Genomic DNA, 20,455 nt, shown 5'->3' with positions numbered 1-20,455 from the left:
AAGGCACCAACTCACCAACTTTCGTAACTTTGTGTTATAGAGAAGTTGACAAGTGAGATTCAGAGTCGAGAGAACAAATGCATGGCTATGTACAAGAAGCTGAGCAGGTGGCCAGAGTGCAACGCTCTTTCCCGGCGCCTCTTACTGAAAAAGTGAGTAGATCCTGGATTTTGTGCTGAGATCATCAGCAGGTTTCCTGGCCTCATTATTGACAATTTTTGTGCCTGTGTATTTTGAGATTTCTAGGTAGAGAGAAAATTCTCTCAGTAGTTGTATTGTTGGTATTTTTAAAAAGCAAGTTTTCAAAGAGCCTTCACCTTTTGCTAAGGAGGTACAATGGTACTTAATGTCACCATGGTGGCTAGACCTGGAGAATGAATGCTGAATATCATAAATGTATTACAACCAATATTGGCCCAAAAGAGTCTTCCTTCTTAGGACACCACCTCCTATATAGGAAGAGCTCATTTGGACAGTCATCTGTTAAGTAAATTTTCTAGGTTGGGCAAGGTGGCTTATGCCTGTAACCCTAGCTGTTTAAGAGATAAAGATTGAGAGGCTTGCAGTTCAAGCCCAGCGCAGGCAAAAGGTTTGTAACACTCTATCTCAACTAATAAAAGCTGAGTTGAGATGGCATAGGCTTAGCTAACAAGAAACAAATAGGAAGATAGAGGTATGAGGCCAGCCTGGGTAAAAGTACAAAACTTACCCTAAAAAACAATTGGAGAAAACTGTGCTGGCTCCATGTCTCAAGTAGTATTATACCTCCCTAGTAAGTGCAAAAACCAGCCAACTAACCAAACAATAAAGTTACTTTTCTTTGATAGCCTGGGCGCTCCCTCAGCTCTTCAGCTCAAGGCTAGCACTTTACCACTTGAGCCATAGGACCACTTCCAGTTTTCTGGTGGTTTATTGGGGATAAGAATTTCACGGCCTTGGGGCTGGGAAGGTGGCTCAGTGGTAGAGTGCTTGCCTTGCATGCATGAGGCCCTGGGTTCGATTCCTTAGCACCACATAAGCAAAAATTAAAAAGCCGAAAGTGACGCTGTGGCTCAAGTGGTAGAGTGCTAGCCTTGAGCTGAAGAGCTGAGGGACAGCACCCAGGCCCAGTTTAGGCCCCATGACCAGACCCCAAAAAAAAAGAAAAAGTTTCACGGTCTTTCCTGCCTGAGCTGGCTTTGAACCGAGATCCTCAGCTCTCAGCCTCCTGAGTAGCTAGGATTACAGGCGTGGTGCCCAGCATGGTTATTTTTTTGAAGGGACACATAGCTTTGTTTGTTTTGTTTTTTGTTTTTAAGTCTTTCACTTTGATGATAATGCTTCTGGAGTGATATTCTCTTAAGAGTTGCAAAGTTTCTATAGGAATGGGTGAACCATTCCTTACTTACAAAGAAACGTAACTTAGAACAAAAGTAATGCTACATGGTGCATAAGACAGATTTATCACAACTTGTATTTAATCCTGTGTGCATCATTCAATCTGATTTTAGCTCAGATGACTGGCAGTTCTATCTGACTTATTTCGATTCTGTCTTCCGACTGATTGAAGAGGCCTGGACCCCTCCCGCTGAAGGTGAACAGTAAGTCATCTTTCCTGAATTACAACAGCACTTTCAAATAGGTTTTTTTTTTTTTTAGCAGAAGCTAATTGAATTCTGTCTGAATTGTAAAATCCTTCAAAGTAAGATTTTTTTCTCTCATTTTTTCCCCCTCTGTCTTAGAGATGATTTATTTAACTTCTCTATTGATGATACTTAGTTTTTTTTGGATTTCTTTTTTTTTTCTTTCTTATTATAGTTAATACTATAATAAACAGAAATGGGATTTTTTTTTGGGGGGGGGTCCAGTCACGGGGCCTGAACTCTGGGCCTGGGCGCTGTCCCTCAGCTCTTCAGCTCAAGCTAGCGCTCTACCACTTGAGCCACAGCACCACTTCCAGTTTTTTCTTTTTTGCTTGTGTGGTGCTGAGGAATCGAACCCAGGGCCTCAGGCATGCAAGGCAAGCGCTCTACCAACTGAGCCACCTACCCAGCCCAGAAATGGGATATTTTAAAAATAATGAATGCAGGAATAATGTTTAAGATAGGAATTACGGTAGAGGAGATCTAAAATAGCAGTTGTGGATTTGATAGCTTTGAGGGCTGGGAATGTGGCTTAGTAGTAGAGTGCTTTCCTAGCATGCATGAAAATCTGGGTTTGATTCCTTAGTGCCACATACACAGAAAAAGCTGGAAGTAGTTCTGTGGCTCAAGTGGTAGAGCGCTACCCTTGAGCAAAAGAAGCTCAGGGACAGTGGTCAAGCCCTGAGTAACTCTGAGGCAGTGTTGTTGACATTTGGGTTTAATCCCTATCATTGGACAAAATAAAAGATACCAAATATGAACCCATCTTGCCCTCTTACCCACATAGAAAACAATGAATTCCACTTGGCTTTAACCTTTTGGAAGGATGGTAGAGGTAATAAAAATACCTTTTTTAATGTGTTTGTACCCAGCTCTTTAGAAGGAGAAGTACATTATTCAGCAGAAGAGGCTGTGAAGTTTATAGAAGACCGGATAACAGAGGAGTCCAGAGGCTCTCGCCATCTCCGAGGACCACATCTGGCTAAACTGGAGCTGATTAGGCGTTTACGAAGTCAAGGGTGTAATGATGAGTACAAGCTGGGTAAGAAGTGGTACAGTGTTTGTGGACCCTGGAGCAGGCATAGGGATGTCCTCAGTGCCTCTGATTCCAGTGATGATGAAGTGTAGCAATCTGAAGTCATCTGAAAGTGTTCACTGGAAAATGGATCATATACTGTTTTTTTTTTTCTTTTTGGGTCCGGTTGTGGGGCCTGAACTCTGGGCCTGAGCGCTGTCCCTCAGCTCTTCAGCTTAAGGCTAGTGCTCTACCACTTGAGCCACAGCGCCACCTCCGGCTTTTTTCTTTTTGCTTATGTGGTGCTGAGGAATCGAACCCAGGGCCTCAGGCATGCAAGGCAAGTGCTCTACCACTGAGCAACCTTCCCAGCCCCGATGTACTGTTATTTTTTATTTTATTTTTTGGTGGTACTGGGGTTTACACTTAAAGCCTGTTTTCTTTTTTCTTTTGCTGGTCCTGGGGCTCGAACTCAAGGCCTGGGCGCTGACCCTGAGCCTCTTCATGCTCAAAGCTAGTGCTCTACCACTTGAGCCACAGTGAGACTTCCAGCCTTTTTTGATAGTTTATGGGAGGTAAGAGTCTCCTGGGGACTTTTCTGCCTAGGCTGGCTTTCAACCATAATCCTTAGATCTCAGCCTCCTTAGGAGCTAGGATTATGGGCGTGAGCCACCAGCATCTGGCTTAAAAAACCTATTTTCTATGCAAGCATTCCAGCCCTCTTTGCTTTAGGTTATGTTTTAGATAGGGTATGGCAATTTTGTAAGTGCTAGCCTTGGACAATATAATACTCCCATCTACAGCCTGTGTAGCTGTATTCATAGGCATGTAGCACCACATTCAGCTTTTTAGTTGAGATGGCGTTTGTAAACTTTTTGCAGTCTGGCTTCCAACTCTGGTCTTCCCAGTCTCTTGTCTATTGAGTAGCTGGAATTCTAAGTGTGTATCACAATATCGGCCTGAAGAATCACTTACAAAGATAATCCTTAATACAGCTTGTTTTTTTTTTTTTTTGGGGGGGGGGGGGTCCGATCGTGGGGCCTGAACTCTGGGCCTGGGCGCTGTCCCTCAGCTCTTCAGCTCAAGGCTAGCGCTCTACCACTTGAGCCACAGTGCCACTTCCGGCTTTTTCGTTTTGCTTATGTGGTGCTGAGGAATCGAACCCAGGGCCTCAGGCATGCAAGGCAAGCGCTCTACCACTGAGCCACCTTCCCAGCCCCAATACAGCTTGTTTTTATCAGTGCTTTTGCTAACCCAATAAGAAAGTCAAATCAGCTTCCAGGAGAACTTGCCGGTTTTATGAAATGGATGAAAGCTTTGGAAAAGCTATTTTCACCAAAACTATTAACTCTTGACAAAAGAATATTGGAGGTCTGAGGATAGAGCTCAGTGATAGAGCATTTGCCTGCTACTTCGGCAGATTCTGGGTTTACTTCTAGCACATGAAGGAAAAGTAAAGCGATATTGGGTAGAATTAGCGCGGTTAGCAGCTGACCAGAAAGTATAAATTTGTGAAGATAATAGCACAGGGACAAAAGAATGGTAGAGTATTAATGGAGACCCTTAGGAAATTTGATGGAACCTTAGATGTTCTGGTACAGTGGTTCTTTATAATCATCACAAATCAGAAGTGAAGGAATTGTTGCTACTTTTCAATGTTGTGAATGCCTTCCCTAAGGTAACTGTCTCATAGTTTCAATTAAATTCTGGCATTCACTAAACTTAGGTAATAAATAGTCATTTTTTTCAGTATTCCTTTGAAAAAGAGAGCCCCAAAGAAACTTTTAAAAAACTTCATTATCAAAAGCCGGGTGCTGGTGGCTCACGCCTGTAATCCTAGCTACTCAGGAGGCTGAGATCTGAGGATCGCGGTTCAAAGCCAGTCAGGGCAGGAGAGACCGTGAGACTCCTATCTCCAATAAACCACCAGAAATCCGGAAGTGGCGCTGTAGCTCAAGAGTACTTGGCTTGAGCTGAAGAGCTGAGGGACATCGCCCAGGCCCAGAGTTCAAGCCCCATGACCGACAAAAAAAGGAAAAAAAAAACTTCATTATCACTGAACGTTTGGTCCTTTTTAGGGCTGGTCCACATGTGTTCTGGTGGCCACTTGTCCTGTGATAATGCGCCTGCAGTGTGTGTCATCTGTCCTGTGGTCTCCACACATTTTATTATCTAATTAGTGTTCTTGGCTATTCATCCTAAAATTCAGTGTTCTTTCTCTGTCATTCCCTTTGTAGCTTATTCATAGCCAGTTAGTTCTGTGTTGGCTTCCTCTTTTGGGCTACATTATTAGACCTCACTGGATATACTAGCTACAGAACTGGAGGCTTACTTTCTTTGCAAACTGAACATGAATGTCTGTGGATCTGTCTTGATACCTGTTTTATTTCCTAGCTCCCCCTTCCACTCACCAGCTTATATCTTACAAACGTGCTGGTATGGGTATTACATTTGTTGAATAGCTATGATGTCATGTCTTCTTTTCCTTGGAAGTGCTGGTGTTTGAACTCAGGACTTCATGCTTGTTGGGTAGATGCTCTTCCATTTGGAGCCTGCTAGCCCCTTTTTTACATTGATGATGATGATGATGATGATTTTGTCAGTCATGGGGCTTAAACTCTGGGTTTGAGCACTGTCCCTGAGCTCTTCAGCTCAAGGCTCGCATTCTACCACTTGAGACACAGTGCCACTTCTGGTTTTCTGGTAGTTAATGGGAGATTAAGAGTCTTACAGACACTTTGCTGCCCAGGCTGGCTTTGAACCGCGGTCCTCAGCTCTCAGCCTCCTGAGTAGCTTAAGATTACAGGCATGAGCCACCAGTGCCTGGCCTGGTTAATATTTTTATTATTACTGTTTTTGGTACTGATCATGGAGCTTGAATTCAGAACCTGGACATTGTCCCGAGCTTTTTTTTTTGTTTTTCCTTTAAGGCTATGCTGTACCATTTGAGCCATAGCTCTATGCTGACTTTTTGGTGGTTAATTGGAGCTAAAAGTCTTATGGACTTTTCCTGCTTCCACTGGATGAGAAATCTGATCCTCGAATCACCTCCTGAGTAGCTAGGATTATAGGCATGAGACACAGGAGCCTGGCTTCCCTGAGGTGTTTTTTTTTTTTTAGTCATGCGACTTGATTCAGGGCCTGGGAACTGTCCCTGAGCTCTTTTTGCTCAAGGCTAGCACTTTACCACTTTGAGCCACAGCACTACTTCGAGTTTTCTGGTAGTTCATTGTAGATAAGAGTCTCATAGACTTTTCTGCCTGGGTTGGCTTTGAAGCGTGATCCTCAGATATCAGCCTCCTGAGTAGCTAGGATATAGACATGAGCCATCAACATGTTCTACCACTTTGAAGCATAGCTCAAAGTTTTTTTGGTAATTGGAGTTAAAGAGTCTCAAGGACTTTCCTGTCTTTGCTGGCTTCAAACCGTACTTATAGGCATGAACCACCAACACTCAGCAAAATGAATGCTATAAAATTAAACTCATTTGATTTAGAAATTGCTAAAGTTTATGGATAATTTATTGACTTCTTTTCTCCCTTTTAGGAGACCCGGAAGAATTGATGTTCCAGTATTTTAAAATGTTTGGAGATAAACCGTGTTGTTTTACAGACCTTAAAGTGTTTGTTGACCTATTGCCAGCTACACAGTGTACAAAAGTAAGTACCTTTCAGAATTTTGTTGATGAAAACTAGGTTAAGCATTTGGGGTTCCTTTCCTTAATGTGTGGGAACAGCAAACATGAGGTACATGGTGAGTTTGCTGGTCAGCTAAGTACTTTGAGTGCTATCACATCAAAGGCACAGTTTCTCTTCAAGGCAAATTATAGTGGGAATGAACACCTGGAAGGTGATTGGAGTCTTTTTAAAAAATTACTCTTTCTGGTGATATTAGGGATCAAACTCAGGGTTTTGTGCTTGCAAGGCAGGCTTTCTGCCACTGGAGCCACACACCCCCATATCAGGACTTTTGCTTACTAGGCTCTGTCACTTGAGACTTAGCCCCATTATATCATTTCATTCTGGGATAACTGGAGATTTTTGTGTTAGTTGGAGATGAGGCTCAAGTGCAAGCAAAGCAGGCAGTACCTGAGCTCAGGACCTGTACCCCCAGCAAATTTATTTGTAAATCACTGGGCATATGGCTCAATACCAATAATCCTCCCTACTCAGGAGGCTGAGATAAGGAGGATGGAGGTTAGAAGTCAGCTTTGGTCAGAAAGTTCTAGAAACTCACTTCAACCAATAAAAACTGAGTGTGTTGGTACATGAATGTTCTCTGCACTGAGGGAAGTATAAATGAGAAGATTTAGTCTAAGTCAACCTGGGCAAAAAAATGAGACCCTATTCAAGAAACAATGCAAGCAAAAGGGCTGAAGGCGTGGCTCATGTGGTAGCAAGCACAAAGCCCCTGAGTTCATAACCCAAATACTGTCCACAAAAGAATTTATTGCAAATGCAGTTTATGGTGTGCGTGCGCCAGTCCTGGGGCTTGAACTCAGAGCCTGGGCCTTCTCTCTGGGCTTTTTTCTCAAGAGTAGTGTTCTACCACTTGAGCCACAGCGCCACATCTGGCTTTTCTCATGTATATTTAGAGTCTCATGGATGTTCTGCCTGGGCTGGCTCTGAATCTCGATCCCTAAATCTCAGCCTCCTGAGTAGCTAGAATTATAGGCATGAGCCACTGATGCCTGGCTACTTTTTTTTTTTTTTTTAAGTCTTCCTTATGATACCTTTTCATTACTCTAGTTACATACTCAAGATGTCACAACTTGCGAAACATTTTTATGATGTTTTTTATTTCTGTAGGCCTGTAGTAAGGGTACAAGTCATAGTTTTGGACAGCAGTGAAGGAATGTGCTAGTTTCACCTGAGTCACAGCGTTTGTGTTGCCCTGACATCTTTTTTTTTTTTTCCTTGGGACTTGGGTTGAACTTAGCCTGGGTGCTGTCCCGTCCCTGAGCTGCTTTTGCTGAAGGCTAGCCTTCTACCACTTGAACTACAGTGCCAGCACCACTTCTGGCTTTTTCTGTGTATGTGGTACTGAGGAATGGAACCCAGGGCTTCATGCATGCTAGGCAAGCACTCTACCACTCAGCCACCTTCCCAGCCCAACTCCTGACATCTTTATAAGCTGTTAGTAGATGGAAAATGGTGTATTAAATCTGGAATTTATGTTTTTGTTTTTGTTTCTGATAGCTTTATCCAGACCATTTCTATTTGTGGAGTTACAGTTTGAGATTTGTATTCCTTTTTTTCTCATTCTGCAGTTCATTAATCAGTTACTTGGAGTTGTTCCTTTGTCGACACCCACAGAGGATGATAAGCTTGCACTGCCTGCTGACATCCGAGCTCTGCAGCAGCATTTGTGTGTGGTGCAGCTGACGAGGTTACTCGGTTTATACCACACTATGGATAAAAATCAGAAACTGAGTGTGGTCAGAGAACTGATGTTAAGGTACCAGCATGGACTAGAATTTGGTGAGTAGCCTTGTGTGATGTGCAGTATTTGCCTGACCTGTTCATGCTTCCAAGTCAGCTGTTTGGTCAGCCATCACCACATGTCTCATTGTGCTTGCTAAGGTGCACATTTTATTGGGTGGGATTCTGCCCACACTGGGAGCTTAAGAGTAGTAGCTCCTGCTATATATGGAGCTTTATATGAATTGCATAGTTGATGATTGTCATATTGGGGGGGGATATAGGCTTTAATATTCTCTATAGTTAAGGAATATTACACACACACACACACACACACACACACACACACTAGGCTTTAATATTCTCTATAGTTAAGAAAAGGAATATTACACAAACACACACGCACACACACACTTCTTTTTCCCAGGGCTTGAACTCAGGGCCTGAGCACTGTCCCTGAGCTTCTTTTTATCAAGGCTAACACTCTACCACTTAAGACATTTTATATATATATATATATACATATATATATATATATAACTTTTAATTTTTATTTTTTTTGTTGTTCATGGGGCTTGAACTCTGGGCCTGGGTGCTCTCCCTCAGCTGTTCAGCTCAAGGCTAGCACTTTATCATTGGAGCCACAGCACCATTTCTGGTTTTCTGGAATCTTATGGTCTTTCCTGCCTGGGCTGGCTTTGAACCGCAATTCTCGGATCTTAGTTTCCTGAGTAGCTAGGATTTTTTTTTTTTTCTTTTTTTTTCTTTTTTTGGTTGTGGGGCTTGAACTCTGGGCCTGAGTGCTGTCCCTCAGCTCTTCAGCTCAAGGCAAGTGCTCTACCACTTGAGCTACCGCGCCACTTCCGGTTTTCTAGTGGTTTATTGGAGATAAGAGTTTCACGGACTTTCCTGCCCGGGCTGGCTTTGAACCGAGATTCTCAGATCTCAGCCTCCTGAGTAGCTAGGATTACAGACGTGAGCCACCGGCGCCCGGCTCTGAGTAGCTAGGATTACAGGCATGAACCACTGGCACCTGGCCTGTGAGACTCTTATCTCCAGAGAACTATTCAGAAAAAGCCAAAAGTGGTGCTGTGGCCTAAGTGGTAGAGCACTAGCCTTGAGTACAGAGACATTTGGGCAGAATCCAGGACCGAAGTTCAAGCCCCAGGACTGGTAGAAAAAAAAATAGATGAAGTAAGGTGTATGATATTAATATAGTTATTTATATATGGGCCTTGATTCTTTACCTAAAAACCTTTTGAAACTTTCACATTGGGTCCAGGCTAAATACTGTGTGTTTTCTTGCGCTCTCTCTGGTCTAGCTGAGTATAATCTAATCTTTTCATTCATGACCCAGAGTGCACAGAACTAGGAGTTGAATTCAGAGCCTCACATAAGCTAGGCAAAACTCTACCACATAGCTGCTTCCCCAGCCCTTATGGCTTGTATATTTCTTCTGGTACTCAGCCTGTTTTGTTTCCTTTTCCCTTTCCTCTTCTCATCACATTCCTTCCTTTAAAAACTCTTTTGGGGAGGGGGCTGGTAGAGTGCTTGGCCTTGCATGTATGAGGCCCTGGGTTCGATTCCTCAGCAACTCATAAGCAGAAAAAAACAGAAGTGGCTTTGTGGCTCAAGTGGTAGGTTGCTAACCTTGAGCTGAAGAGCTGAGGGACAGTGCCCAGGCCCAGAGTTCAGGCCCCACACCGACAAAAAAAAAAAAAAAAATCTTTTGGGTGGGCCTCTGGTGGCTCATGCCTGTAATCTTAGCCATGCTGGATGTTGAGATTTGAGGATCAAGGTTTGAAGCTTGGGCAGGAAAGTTCATGAGACTCTTAGCTCTAAACACCAAAAGTCCAAAAGTGGAACTGTGTCTTCTGCAGTAGAGTGCCACACACACACACACACATACACATACACACACAAAGAAAACAAAAAAAACCTCCTTTGGGACAGTAATAAATGAACAAATGTTGCTTTTTTAAATTCCTCATAGGAAAATCCTGTTTGAAAACAGAATTGCAATTTTCTGACTATTACTGTCTCCTCGCTGTCCACGTGCTCATTGATGTATGGAGAGAAACAGGTGAGTCTGATGATTTCAATGTTACTTTTGTTTTTGTTTTTTTGTCCTTTAGATTGAACTATTTGCAGTATGCTTTGCCAGCTGTTACATCATTATCTTCGGTTTGTCCTGGGGCTTGAACTCAGAGACTGGGCGCTCTCCCTAGGCTTTTGTGCTCAAGGCTAGTTAGTGCTCTACCATTTTGAGCCACAGCTCCATTTCTGGCTTCTTGGTAGTTAAGAGTCTCGTGGACTTTCCTGCCTCAGCTGGCTTTGAACCTCCATTTTTAGATCAGCCTGGATTACAGGTGTGAGCCACCAGAACTCAGTTCTGATTCCTTGTTTTTAATGACTGTAAGTACTGGATTCTCTCCTTAGGATGTAACTCAAGAATTGCTTCATGCTTTTAGGTCTTTCTTGTACTCTTCAGTGGCTCTAATAGAGGAATCAAGACTTAAATTTTTCCTGCTACCTGTAATCAGGATGGTTTTAAATTCATACATCTCTAGTTTGTTTCCAGGTGTGCTTGAATAATACAAAGCTATGATAATGGCAATTGATAAGTAGATGAAACAGAATGGGCCTGTTTACTTAAGACAGTTTTATATACACAGATGTACATTTTTTGGAGTAAGTTCTGATTTGTTTATTATTTTTTGTGCCAGTCCTGGGCTTGAACTCAGGGCCTGAACTTTTTCACTTAAGGCTACCACTCTACCACTTGAGCCACAGCTCCACTTCTGGCTTTTTGGTGGTTAATTGGTGATTAAAAATTTCACAGACTTTCCTACCTGGGCTGGCTTCAAACCACATTACTCAGATCTCAGCCTCTTTTTTTTGGGGGGTCCAGTCATGGGGCCTGAACTCTGGGCCTGGGCACTGTCCCTCAGCTCTTCAGCTCAAGGCTAGCGCTCTACCACTTGAGCCACAGCGCCACATCCGGCTTTTTTCTTTTTGCTTATGTGGTGCTGAGGAATTGAACCCAGGGCCTCTGGCATGCAAGGCATGCACTCTACCACTGAGCCACCTTCCCAGCCCTCTCAGCCTCTTAAGTAGCTAGGATTGTAGTCTTGAGCCCACCGGTGCCCAGCAACTCTTGAGTTTTTTGTAGAGGGCATATTTAAGAATTAGCTTTTAACAATTGAGGGCTATTAAGGAAATTTCCTATTTCAGTTCACAAGTTTATAACTAAAATTGATTACTTGCTACCTAAAATTATTTGTGGAGTACTTAAGGGAGGTGATGGTATCAAAGGGTTTTTCTTTATTTGTTTTGAGAAACTCTGCTGTCAAGATCAGGGGATAATGATCTACTCTGGTTTTAGGTGATGAGACTGCGGTGTGGCAGGCCCTGACATTGCTGGAAGAAGGGTTAGCCCACAGCCCTTCCAACGCTCAGTTCAAATTGCTGCTTGTTCGAATCTACTGTATGCTGGGTGCATTTGAACCGGTGGTGGATCTTTACTCCAGCCTCGATGCTAAACATATCCAGCATGATACCATTGGGTTGGTAGTATATACTCTGAGTAATGGGCAGGCAGCCACCTCAGCAAGGCAATGTAGGATTCTGACTAGATTTGAGCAGTAAAACTGCTCATGATGTTAATTTAGCACCTACTATGACTTGTTGCAGATCATCTATCACCCAGGATTTTATGATAATTTAAAATTTTGCATTTATTAAATGGTCAGGTTTTTTTCCCCAAGGACAGCATCCAGCTACATACAGTTTCTTTTTGATGCTAATGATTAAACCCAGGGCCTTTTAATGCTATGTGTGCTGACAAGCTGTATGTATTCCGGAGGGGTGGTTGTCTTGAACTCTGAGCCTTGGTGCTGTCCCTAAGAGCTTTTTATTCAGGGTTAGTATGCTACCACTTGAACCACAGCAGCACTTCTGGCTTTTTCTGTGATTAATTGGAGATAAGAGACTCATGGATTTTCCTGCCTGGGCAGACTTCTAATGTGAACCTCAGACCTCAGTCTCCTGAGTAGCTAGGATTATAGGTGTGAGCCACCTGTGCCTGACTCAAACTATATGTATTTTAACCTTCTTTTTTTGTGTGCCAGTACTGGGGCTTTTGCTCTTGCTTGGCTTTTTCCCTCACGGTTTGACTCTTCCTCAACCTACTTCTAGTTCAGACTTTTTTTTTTGTCTGGTCGTGGGGCCTGAACTCTGGGCCTGGGCATTGTCCCTCAGCTCTTGAGCTCAAGGCTAGCGCTCTACCTACTTGAGCCACAGCAACACTTCCGGCTTTTTTCTTTTTTGCTTATGTGGTGCTGAGGAATGGAATCCAGGGTCTCATGCATGCAAGGCAAGCGCTCTACCACTGAGCCACCTTCCCAGCCCCTAGTTCAGACTTTTTGCTGGTTGATTGGAAGGTAAGAGTCTCTCAGCTTTGTCTGCCTTGATCTGCAGATCTCAGCCTCCTGAGTAGCTAGGATTCACAAATGTGAGCCACCAGTACTTGGCTTCATATCTTATTGTTTTGATGGTACTAAGGTTTAAACTAGGGCCTTGTACTTGTTAGGCAGGCAGTCTTTTATTTGAGCGATGTTGCCAGCCTTATTTGAGTAGTGATTTTTTTGCTTGGATTTTCCTGGATCATGATTCTTCGTATGTATGCTTCATAAATAGCTAGGATAGCTGGAATGACAGACATGCACCACAATATCTAGCTTTTGTTGGTTGAGATGAAGTCTTGTGAACTTTTTGCCTTGGTTGGCCTTTAACCTTGATCCTGTTGACCTTAGCCTCGAGTAGCCAGGACTACATACTTGAGCCACTCTATCCAGCAGCACATTATTTTGAAGTCTTCTTTCTCAATTGAGATAGAGATATGTACTTTATTATCCTGAGATATCCTTTTATATGTATACATACATACATATTTTGTGTGTATACTATATGCATACATATTTGTATTTATGTCACACATAATACACATATACTTCTTATTGAGACATCCTTTCAGATTTGGGTTTGGGCTATTATTACTTGAGATCATTTAATGTCCCTTACAGTGATGTTTAAGAAGTCAGCATTAGCCAGGCACCAGTGTCTAATGCCTATAATCCTAGCTGCTCAGTGGGCTGAGATCTGAGAATCACAGTTCGGAGCCAGCCGGAGCAGAAAAGTTTTCAGGAGACTCTTTATCACCACTCAGAAAGCATAAGTGGGTGTGTGGCTCAAAAGTGGTAGAGCACTAGCTTTGACCAAAAAATAGCTCAGGGACAGCCCCTAGTCCCTGATTCAAGCCCCACAGCTGATGGGGGCGGAAGTGGGGAAAAGACAGCATTATGTTTTCTTACAAGTTTTGTGTTCTATTCATCACTGAGGAAAAGAAAGTATGGCATAGAACTTTAGGTTTCCTATAAAACCAAATGAACTTTGATTTTTATTTTTTAATTTATTTCTGTGTATTAGTTTATTTTGGTTGGTAACCTTGCATAGTATGCCTTGCCATAGTAATTTGAAGCATGTATTTGCCACCAGAGTTAGAAAATGTGTATTTTTTTTCTTTTCTCTCAATCCAGTTATCTGTTGACCCGGTACGCCGCATCCCTAGGTCAGTACGCTGCTGCCTCCCAGTCCTGTAACTTCGCACTCAGGTTTTTCCACTCCAACCAGAAAGATGTAAGTGAAAAGCCATTTCTTCTACTGACTGACATGGTTCAAAGCTCACTACCTTGTGTCTCGAGGACACGTGCTATGGCTCCCTGCTGTAGTACCGTCAGGTGTCCTTAGGCTAGGTCCTTCGGGAAGAGGTAGACTTAATTATGTATGTTGAAATGTGGATATGTTCAATGGAGTCCTGGAAAGTCACACTGAAAACGGATATGTAACAGACTAAGAAGTGTTTCGCCTCTCAGATGTATCTTTGAGAGCCTTTCTCTAAGGCTATAGTGTAGCCCGGAAGCTTGGAGCCTGGGATGCCATGGAATTGTCTGCTAGCGCCTGGTTCCTGTTACCTTAATTTGTGAAGTTCACTGTGCTCTGTGCCAATGGTGTGGTGCAGTTAGAATTAGAGGTAATGTATGTAGGATTATGAAGCTGATCAGTTGAAGGACTTTTAAGGAAACTTTGGTCAATTGTATTTTGTATGTAGTTGTAACTGAGAGCTTCTTTGTGCCATAATTCCAGGATGGCACTTGCACTGTAGGTTTACTGAAAGCCAACTTGGGCGCCAAGTTGGGTTAAGTGGAGGCTTTGGGGGAAAAATAATAATGCTGTCAGTCAGCTACCCTTGGCCTAGCTACACAAGAAGTAGGGTAGAGAGTAGGCATGTCTTTGGTGAGGTCACTGCCAGCTTGGTTTTCACATCTCCTGCCTGGAACTTGGGGGTGCTGGATATTTGCCCATAGCTTTCCATTCTTATGTTCTCTCTGCAGCTGAGGAATTTACCTTCTGGAGATCTTCTTGGAAGCATTCTTGAATTTTTAAAACCGCTTTTTAACTATAAAAGCCATGGCTGTTTTACTTGCCATCGGGTTCTTCAGTGGAGTGTATTACATGGAAGGCAGTGCAGAAGCATTGCTAAATACAGATTCCTTGTTCCCAGTTTCTGGTGGTTATGTTCTAACAGACTTTAGGGCCTGGCCTCCATGAGTGGAGCGGCAAAGGAGAGCTTGAGGCATGTAGAAGACAGGGCCTCTCAGACCCTGCTCCCTGTTACTCGGTGACTGATAGCTGATCAGACATAGCTTCTGACTAGGGAGAATAGGAAGTGCATATCAGCTCCTGAGCACCAAGGCTTGACCTTGAGGCAGGTTGGTGTCCCTTACAACATTGGGTCTGTAAATCTCTTCATGTAGGTGGGTGGCTGAGGCTTGAGTTTTCACTCCTGTCCAGTGTCTGTGCTTGCCTTCTTAGGTTTTCAAGGAATTTCATTTGTTGAAAATCAAAAGAAGTAGTTTCATCAAATCTCATGATTTTGGCTTTCCTTCTGCGTTTATGAGGAGGTTAAAAATACATTTGATTTACTTGCGTGGTGTGTGCATGCTAGTTTTGGGGATTGAACTCAGGGCCTTGAGCTCTTGCTAGGTTTTTTGACCTTTTTTGCTTATGGTTGATACTCTACCACTTGGGTCATGCTTCCATTTCCAGCTGATTAATGAGGCATAAGAGTAGAGGCTGTGTCTGCTTGAGCCAACCCTCCGACCTCAGCCTTTTGAGTAGCTAGGATTACAGGTGTAAGCCTCTGATGCCTCCTTGTTCAGTGGTAGATTTTCCTATCCAAAAAATGACTGAAATGTTTGTACTTACATTGTACTTGTATTCATAAAGGTTATTGTTTAGGGTCTGATGTTCATGCACTTTGCTATTTTTTAGAGTAACCAGGGTTCATTTCAGGACTTTCTCCGGGATCTAAGTAGCCTCACTGGTAAATAAGTTGTATGTTACGGACACCATACTCCACTCAAAAGTCTTTACAGTGCCTGTGGCTTCTGGGTTTGCCTGCAGTTCCCATGGGGGCCGTCCTCTCCCATAGCGGCACTTCCCCAATTCCTTGTCTGGCTCTGCAGCGGTACTTTGCTGCTGTGTTTAAGGAGGACTATCTAAATGACACAAGCGGGGAGTTACACCGCCTGGTCTTTTTTTGAAACGAATATGTTTTTTCCTAAAGTGGTATTTCATGGACCACTCAGAAGTAAAACTGCCCCTATGCTTGGCGAAGGATGGGTTTTCTCCTTTAACCATAGCATATTTTGGAGCTGGAGTTTATAAATGTGCTTGGAATTGCAAAAATCATATATCTTATCTTGATTACTCAATCAAATATTCCCAGTTTTTTCCAGTTGTAACTCCCTATTGCAAGAGCTGGTAATAAAGCTTGCGCTGTTTTCTAAGCCCAGGGGCTGTAGGCTTGACTAACATACTGGCCTCCACTTGATGGGGCATTTCACTGTCCTCCATCAAGCTAGAAGGTGCAGTTGAGCTTTTTTCAGATAGTCCTTCTTTAAACATACAGGATCACAAGTAATCTTTTTAATTTTCTTGTGTCCGTCCGTCTTTAATTTCTCCAGATACTGCAGGCAAACAGCTCGCCGAGGTGTCCCATGGGGGTTTAAAAGCCGCATCGAATGCAGTTGAATTAGCAGCGCCCGCGGCGCAATCCCGCGGCCTGAAATGAACCCTGCGAGGCTGTGTATCAGAGGGTATGTTGTTGACTATTGGCCTATTTTCCTACTTGGCAAATTACTCAGACACAATAGAGCTGGGGGTCGAGCCTGCAAGCTGAGGCTATGCAAAAGGCCAGCTTTTCTAAAAAGGATCTTTGTTGGGGAAAGTTTTGAGCTAAATCTTTTTCTTGGCCAAAAAGGTGACCACTGTCTTCTGATCCTGATGGCATAGGCCCATTTCCGTGAAATGTTCTTCCCTGAGCGTGCCTTTGATGTTGCCAGGATTCCCATGGAAATTCCCATTGACAATTTATCTTGCCTCTGTTCTGTACCATTTCATATGTATCCATTTTTAATCTCGATTAAAATGCATGTGGCGAGTGTTCCTTTTACTTGGAAATCTCAAGCAGAGATCTTGGGTAGTCTGGATGCATAGAAAGTTGGTTGTGGAAGGAAGTCTTTGTCAGAACGGATTCTGACATGAGTTTTTATGAGTCTTTGTTTACTGTCTTCTATCCTGCAAATCTGCCCTGTGTGTCTGGTGCTGTGTTCAGAAAGAAAGAAACAGAGATCTGGGTGGGGTGTGGCTATATTATTCTGGCATCCTTGGAATCTTTGTATAAAAATGTAGATTATTGTGATGCAGACAGACATGGAGTAAATCCCTTCCAGAATGGCACAATGGGCCTTTTGACTGACACCATCAGTCCTGCTGCACTGAGAGGCAGGATTGCCTAGAATCTGTGAGGTGCTAGCCATACCTACTACCATTGGGCCACTGTGGTTGGGAACACTAAGGAAAGGGACAGTTGACTCAGCTACTAAAGGAAGAAAAATACTATTTTTTAAAGCTCGGTGACCAAGACCTTTAAAGATCAGATTCAAAGCCTTACTTTTAGCCACAAGTATTGTGTTTTTGCTTACCAAAAATAGAAGCTTTGCTTACATTGTCTGACTTGTGAAATATTTACACAAAGGTGATATCTTTCCTTCTTAGACCTCAGAATATATCATTCAAGCTTACAAATATGGTGCATTTGAGAAGATCCCAGAGTTTATCGCTTTTAGGAACAGGCTGAATAATTCTCTTCATTTTGCACAAGTCCGTACTGAACGGATGCTGTTAGACCTTCTACTTGAAGCAAATATGTAAGTATTTCATAAGGAACTTACAGTCACAGAAGCTAAGGGGTTAGATCTGATGCTCCAAGCCACCATAGGTATCATTGCCATTTAAATTGAGGAAAAATGGGGTGGGAGTAAGAGTGTGGAAATGGAACCACAGACTCTTGAGCCTGTTGTGAAGAATTGGGGAGCAGTTACATCTCGCACAGAGCTGACTTTCTGTGGTCCTCATGTCCTGGTCCATATATACTCACCAGGTTCCCCTCTTCTACAAGCAGGGCTCTCAGAAGTTAGTGCTGGTCTTTGTCTTGGTTGGACTTAAGGAGTATTTCTCTTGCTGTGTTGTATTTTATTTTATGTGAGCCTTACTCCTTAGCTTCTTTTCCTCTTCCCCCTTTTTTCTTTGTAATGAAAAAAGTCCTAATTTTTCATGACTGCTTTGTTATGGAAATAAAACATAATTATCTTTATTACAGATCGAGCAGCTTAGCAGAAAGTATAAAATCAATGAATCTTAGGCCAGAAGAAGATGACATTCCATGGGAAGATTTGCGGGACAACAGAGACCTAAATGTTTTTTTCAGCTGGGATCCAAAAGACAGGTAACTGGAACTCAACCTCAAGAATTAGTTTTGAAAGAATCAGGATGGATCTAAGATTTACATGAAAAAGTGAATAAAAGTCTCCTTTTGATGTAAATGTGGTATGTTGTTGGGATCAGAAAATGTAAGTAAAGCCAGGTAAAGAAGGTATCGCTCACCCTATATTAGGACTGTGGCTAATCTAAAGGTTAGATGTATTTCACAGCTCAGATCAGAATAAATTCCAGATGGATTAATAGGCTCAACGCCAATTTTTAAGCAATGGCTATTGTTCTTGGAATTTGGTAGCTATCTTACTGTTTATTTTTTTTTGGGTGGGGGGTGCCAGTACCAAGATTGAACTCAGGGTCTGGGTGCTCTCCTTTAGCTTTTTTGCTCAAAACTGTAGCTTTACTGGTAAGAACTTTTTTTTTTTTTTTGGTCGGTCATGGGGCTTGAACTCTAGGCCTGAGTGCTGTCCCTCAGCTCTTCAGCTCAAGGCTAGTACTCTCCACTTGAGCCACAGTTCCTCTTCCGGTTTTCTGGTGGTTTTTATTGGAGATAAGAGTTTCACGGCCTTTTCTTCCGGGCTGGCTTTGAGCCCCTCAACCTCCTGAGTAGCTAAGATTACAGGCGTGAACCACTGGTGCCTGGATTTTTTTTTTTTTTTTTTTTGGTGGGGGGGGCAAGTCCTGGGGCTTGAACTCAGGGCCTGGGCTCTAGCCTTGAGCCTCTATCATGTAGTACTTTAAACACCAGAGAAAAAAATCTTAAGAGAAAGAATGAATGACTCATTAGGTAGGTTATCATGCCCATTTTATTGACAGTGAAATTAATGGGAATCAGTAGTTTCTCTGCTTGTCTAAAATCAGTCAGACAGTAAATGAAAGTTGAGAGACCATTCAGAGGCATCTTGGTGAAAGTGATATTGAAAGGTTTGAAGGCAACAGGTTAGAATAAAACAGATGGTCTGGGATGTTTCTGTTTAAGGGATGTTTCTGAAGAACATAAGAGACTTTCCTTGGAAGAAGAGACCCTGTGGTTAAGGATCCGCTCCCTCACATTAAGGCTTATTAGTGGACTTCCCAGCCTCAACCACCCCATGGAGCCAAAGAACTCTGAGAAAAGTGCTGAGAATGGTGTGTCCTCCCGGATTGATATTCTCCGCTTGCTCCTTCAACAGCTGGAGGTAGCTGTGGAAATGGGAAAGCGATTCATTGAGAAGGAAATTCAGGTATTAATATATATTTGCCATTTACAGTAGTTACACTCAGACTGTCTTTTAAAAGATAGGACTTTGAGTTGTTTTTTTTTTTGGTTGGTTGTGGGGCTTGAGCTCTGCGCCTGGGCATTGTCCCTCAAGCCCTCACCACTTGAGCCACAGCGCCACTTCTGGTTTTCTGGTGATTTATTGGAGATGAGTCTCAGTCTGGGCTGGCTTTGAACCTGGCTTCTCAGATCTCAGCCTCCTGAGTAGCTAGGATTACAGGTGTGAGCCACAAGGGCCCGGGCAGATTGTGTTTTACCTAATAGTTTATAGTGTCTTCTTAATTTGCATGGATTAAAGGACAGCATTGTTTCTCATTTCAGTATCCTTTCCTTGGTCCTGTACCCACCAGAATGAGTGGATTCTTTAATTCTGGCTGTTCCCAATGCCAGATAAGTTCCTTTTATCTCATTAATGATATTTATGAGCTGGATACCAATGGTTTAGGTAAGTATACACAAATATACTTTCTTGTTTTTTTGCCAGTGAAAACCTAGTAATGAATAAAATTTAAGTTTTCACATTTAGAAACAGGTGCAATAGATAGATGCAAGGTGGAAATTGTTCTGGAAATATCTGACAGGTTTCAGAGCACTACGTGAGAGGTCATCTCTGTGTTAAAGTTGTGTTAGATCTAAAAGGGGAAGAGCTTCTAGGTACTTCTAGATATTCTTTTTTTTTTTTGGGGGGGGGGGGTCCGGTTGTGGGGCCTGAACTCTGGGCTGGGCGCTGTCCCTCAGCTCTTCAGCTCAAGGCTAGCGCTCTACCACTGGAGCCACAGCGCCACTTCTGGCTTTTTTCTTTTTGCTTATGTGGTGCTGAGGAATCGAACCCAGGGCCTCATGCATGCAAGGCAAGCACTCTACCACTGAGCCACCTTCCCAGACCCTCTAGATATTCTTTTTTTTTTTTTTTGTCGGTCGTGGGGCTTGAACTCTGGGCCTGGGTGATGTCCCTCAGCTCTTCAGCTCAAGGCGAGCACTCTACCACTTGAGCTACAGCGCCACTTCCGGTTTTCTGGTGGTTTATTGGAGATCACGGTCTCTCTTGCCCAGGCTGGCTTTGAACCGCGATCCTCAGATCTCAGCCTCCAGAGTAGCTAGGATTACAGGCGTGAGCCACCAGCGCCCGGCTCCCTCTAGATACTCTTGAACTTTCACATTGAATTGTATTTTTTGGTCGGACGTGGGATTTTTGAACTCTGAGCCTGGGTGCTGTCCCTGAGCTTTTCAGTTCAAGGCA

The 20,455-nt window shown here is 43.1% G+C and overlaps 1 protein-coding gene across 1 annotated transcript in view; it reads left to right on the top strand.

The window, feature by feature from the left end:
* Window positions 1–20,455, top strand: part of Naa25 (N-alpha-acetyltransferase 25, NatB auxiliary subunit) — a 46,043-nt gene that overhangs the window by 19,015 nt on the left and 6,573 nt on the right. Inside the window, exons 8-19 of the mRNA XM_042669007.1 lie at window positions 41–152; window positions 1,491–1,580; window positions 2,495–2,664; window positions 6,184–6,296; window positions 7,907–8,117; window positions 10,051–10,140; window positions 11,443–11,623; window positions 13,655–13,754; window positions 17,238–17,389; window positions 17,842–17,967; window positions 18,937–19,180; window positions 19,537–19,660. Coding sequence (XP_042524941.1) covers window positions 41–152; window positions 1,491–1,580; window positions 2,495–2,664; window positions 6,184–6,296; window positions 7,907–8,117; window positions 10,051–10,140; window positions 11,443–11,623; window positions 13,655–13,754; window positions 17,238–17,389; window positions 17,842–17,967; window positions 18,937–19,180; window positions 19,537–19,660 — 1,713 coding nt within the window. The remainder of the gene's footprint in view (window positions 1–40; window positions 153–1,490; window positions 1,581–2,494; window positions 2,665–6,183; window positions 6,297–7,906; window positions 8,118–10,050; window positions 10,141–11,442; window positions 11,624–13,654; window positions 13,755–17,237; window positions 17,390–17,841; window positions 17,968–18,936; window positions 19,181–19,536; window positions 19,661–20,455) is intronic.

The sequence above is a fragment of the Dipodomys spectabilis genome, unplaced genomic scaffold, assembly GCF_019054845.1.
Source record: "Dipodomys spectabilis isolate Male_0828 unplaced genomic scaffold, ASM1905484v1 ptg000480l, whole genome shotgun sequence".
In the NCBI taxonomy this organism is placed as follows: Eukaryota; Metazoa; Chordata; class Mammalia; order Rodentia; family Heteromyidae; genus Dipodomys; species Dipodomys spectabilis.
Note: the sequence above shows the minus strand (reverse complement) of the source record. Positions and strands in the feature narration are given on the sequence as shown.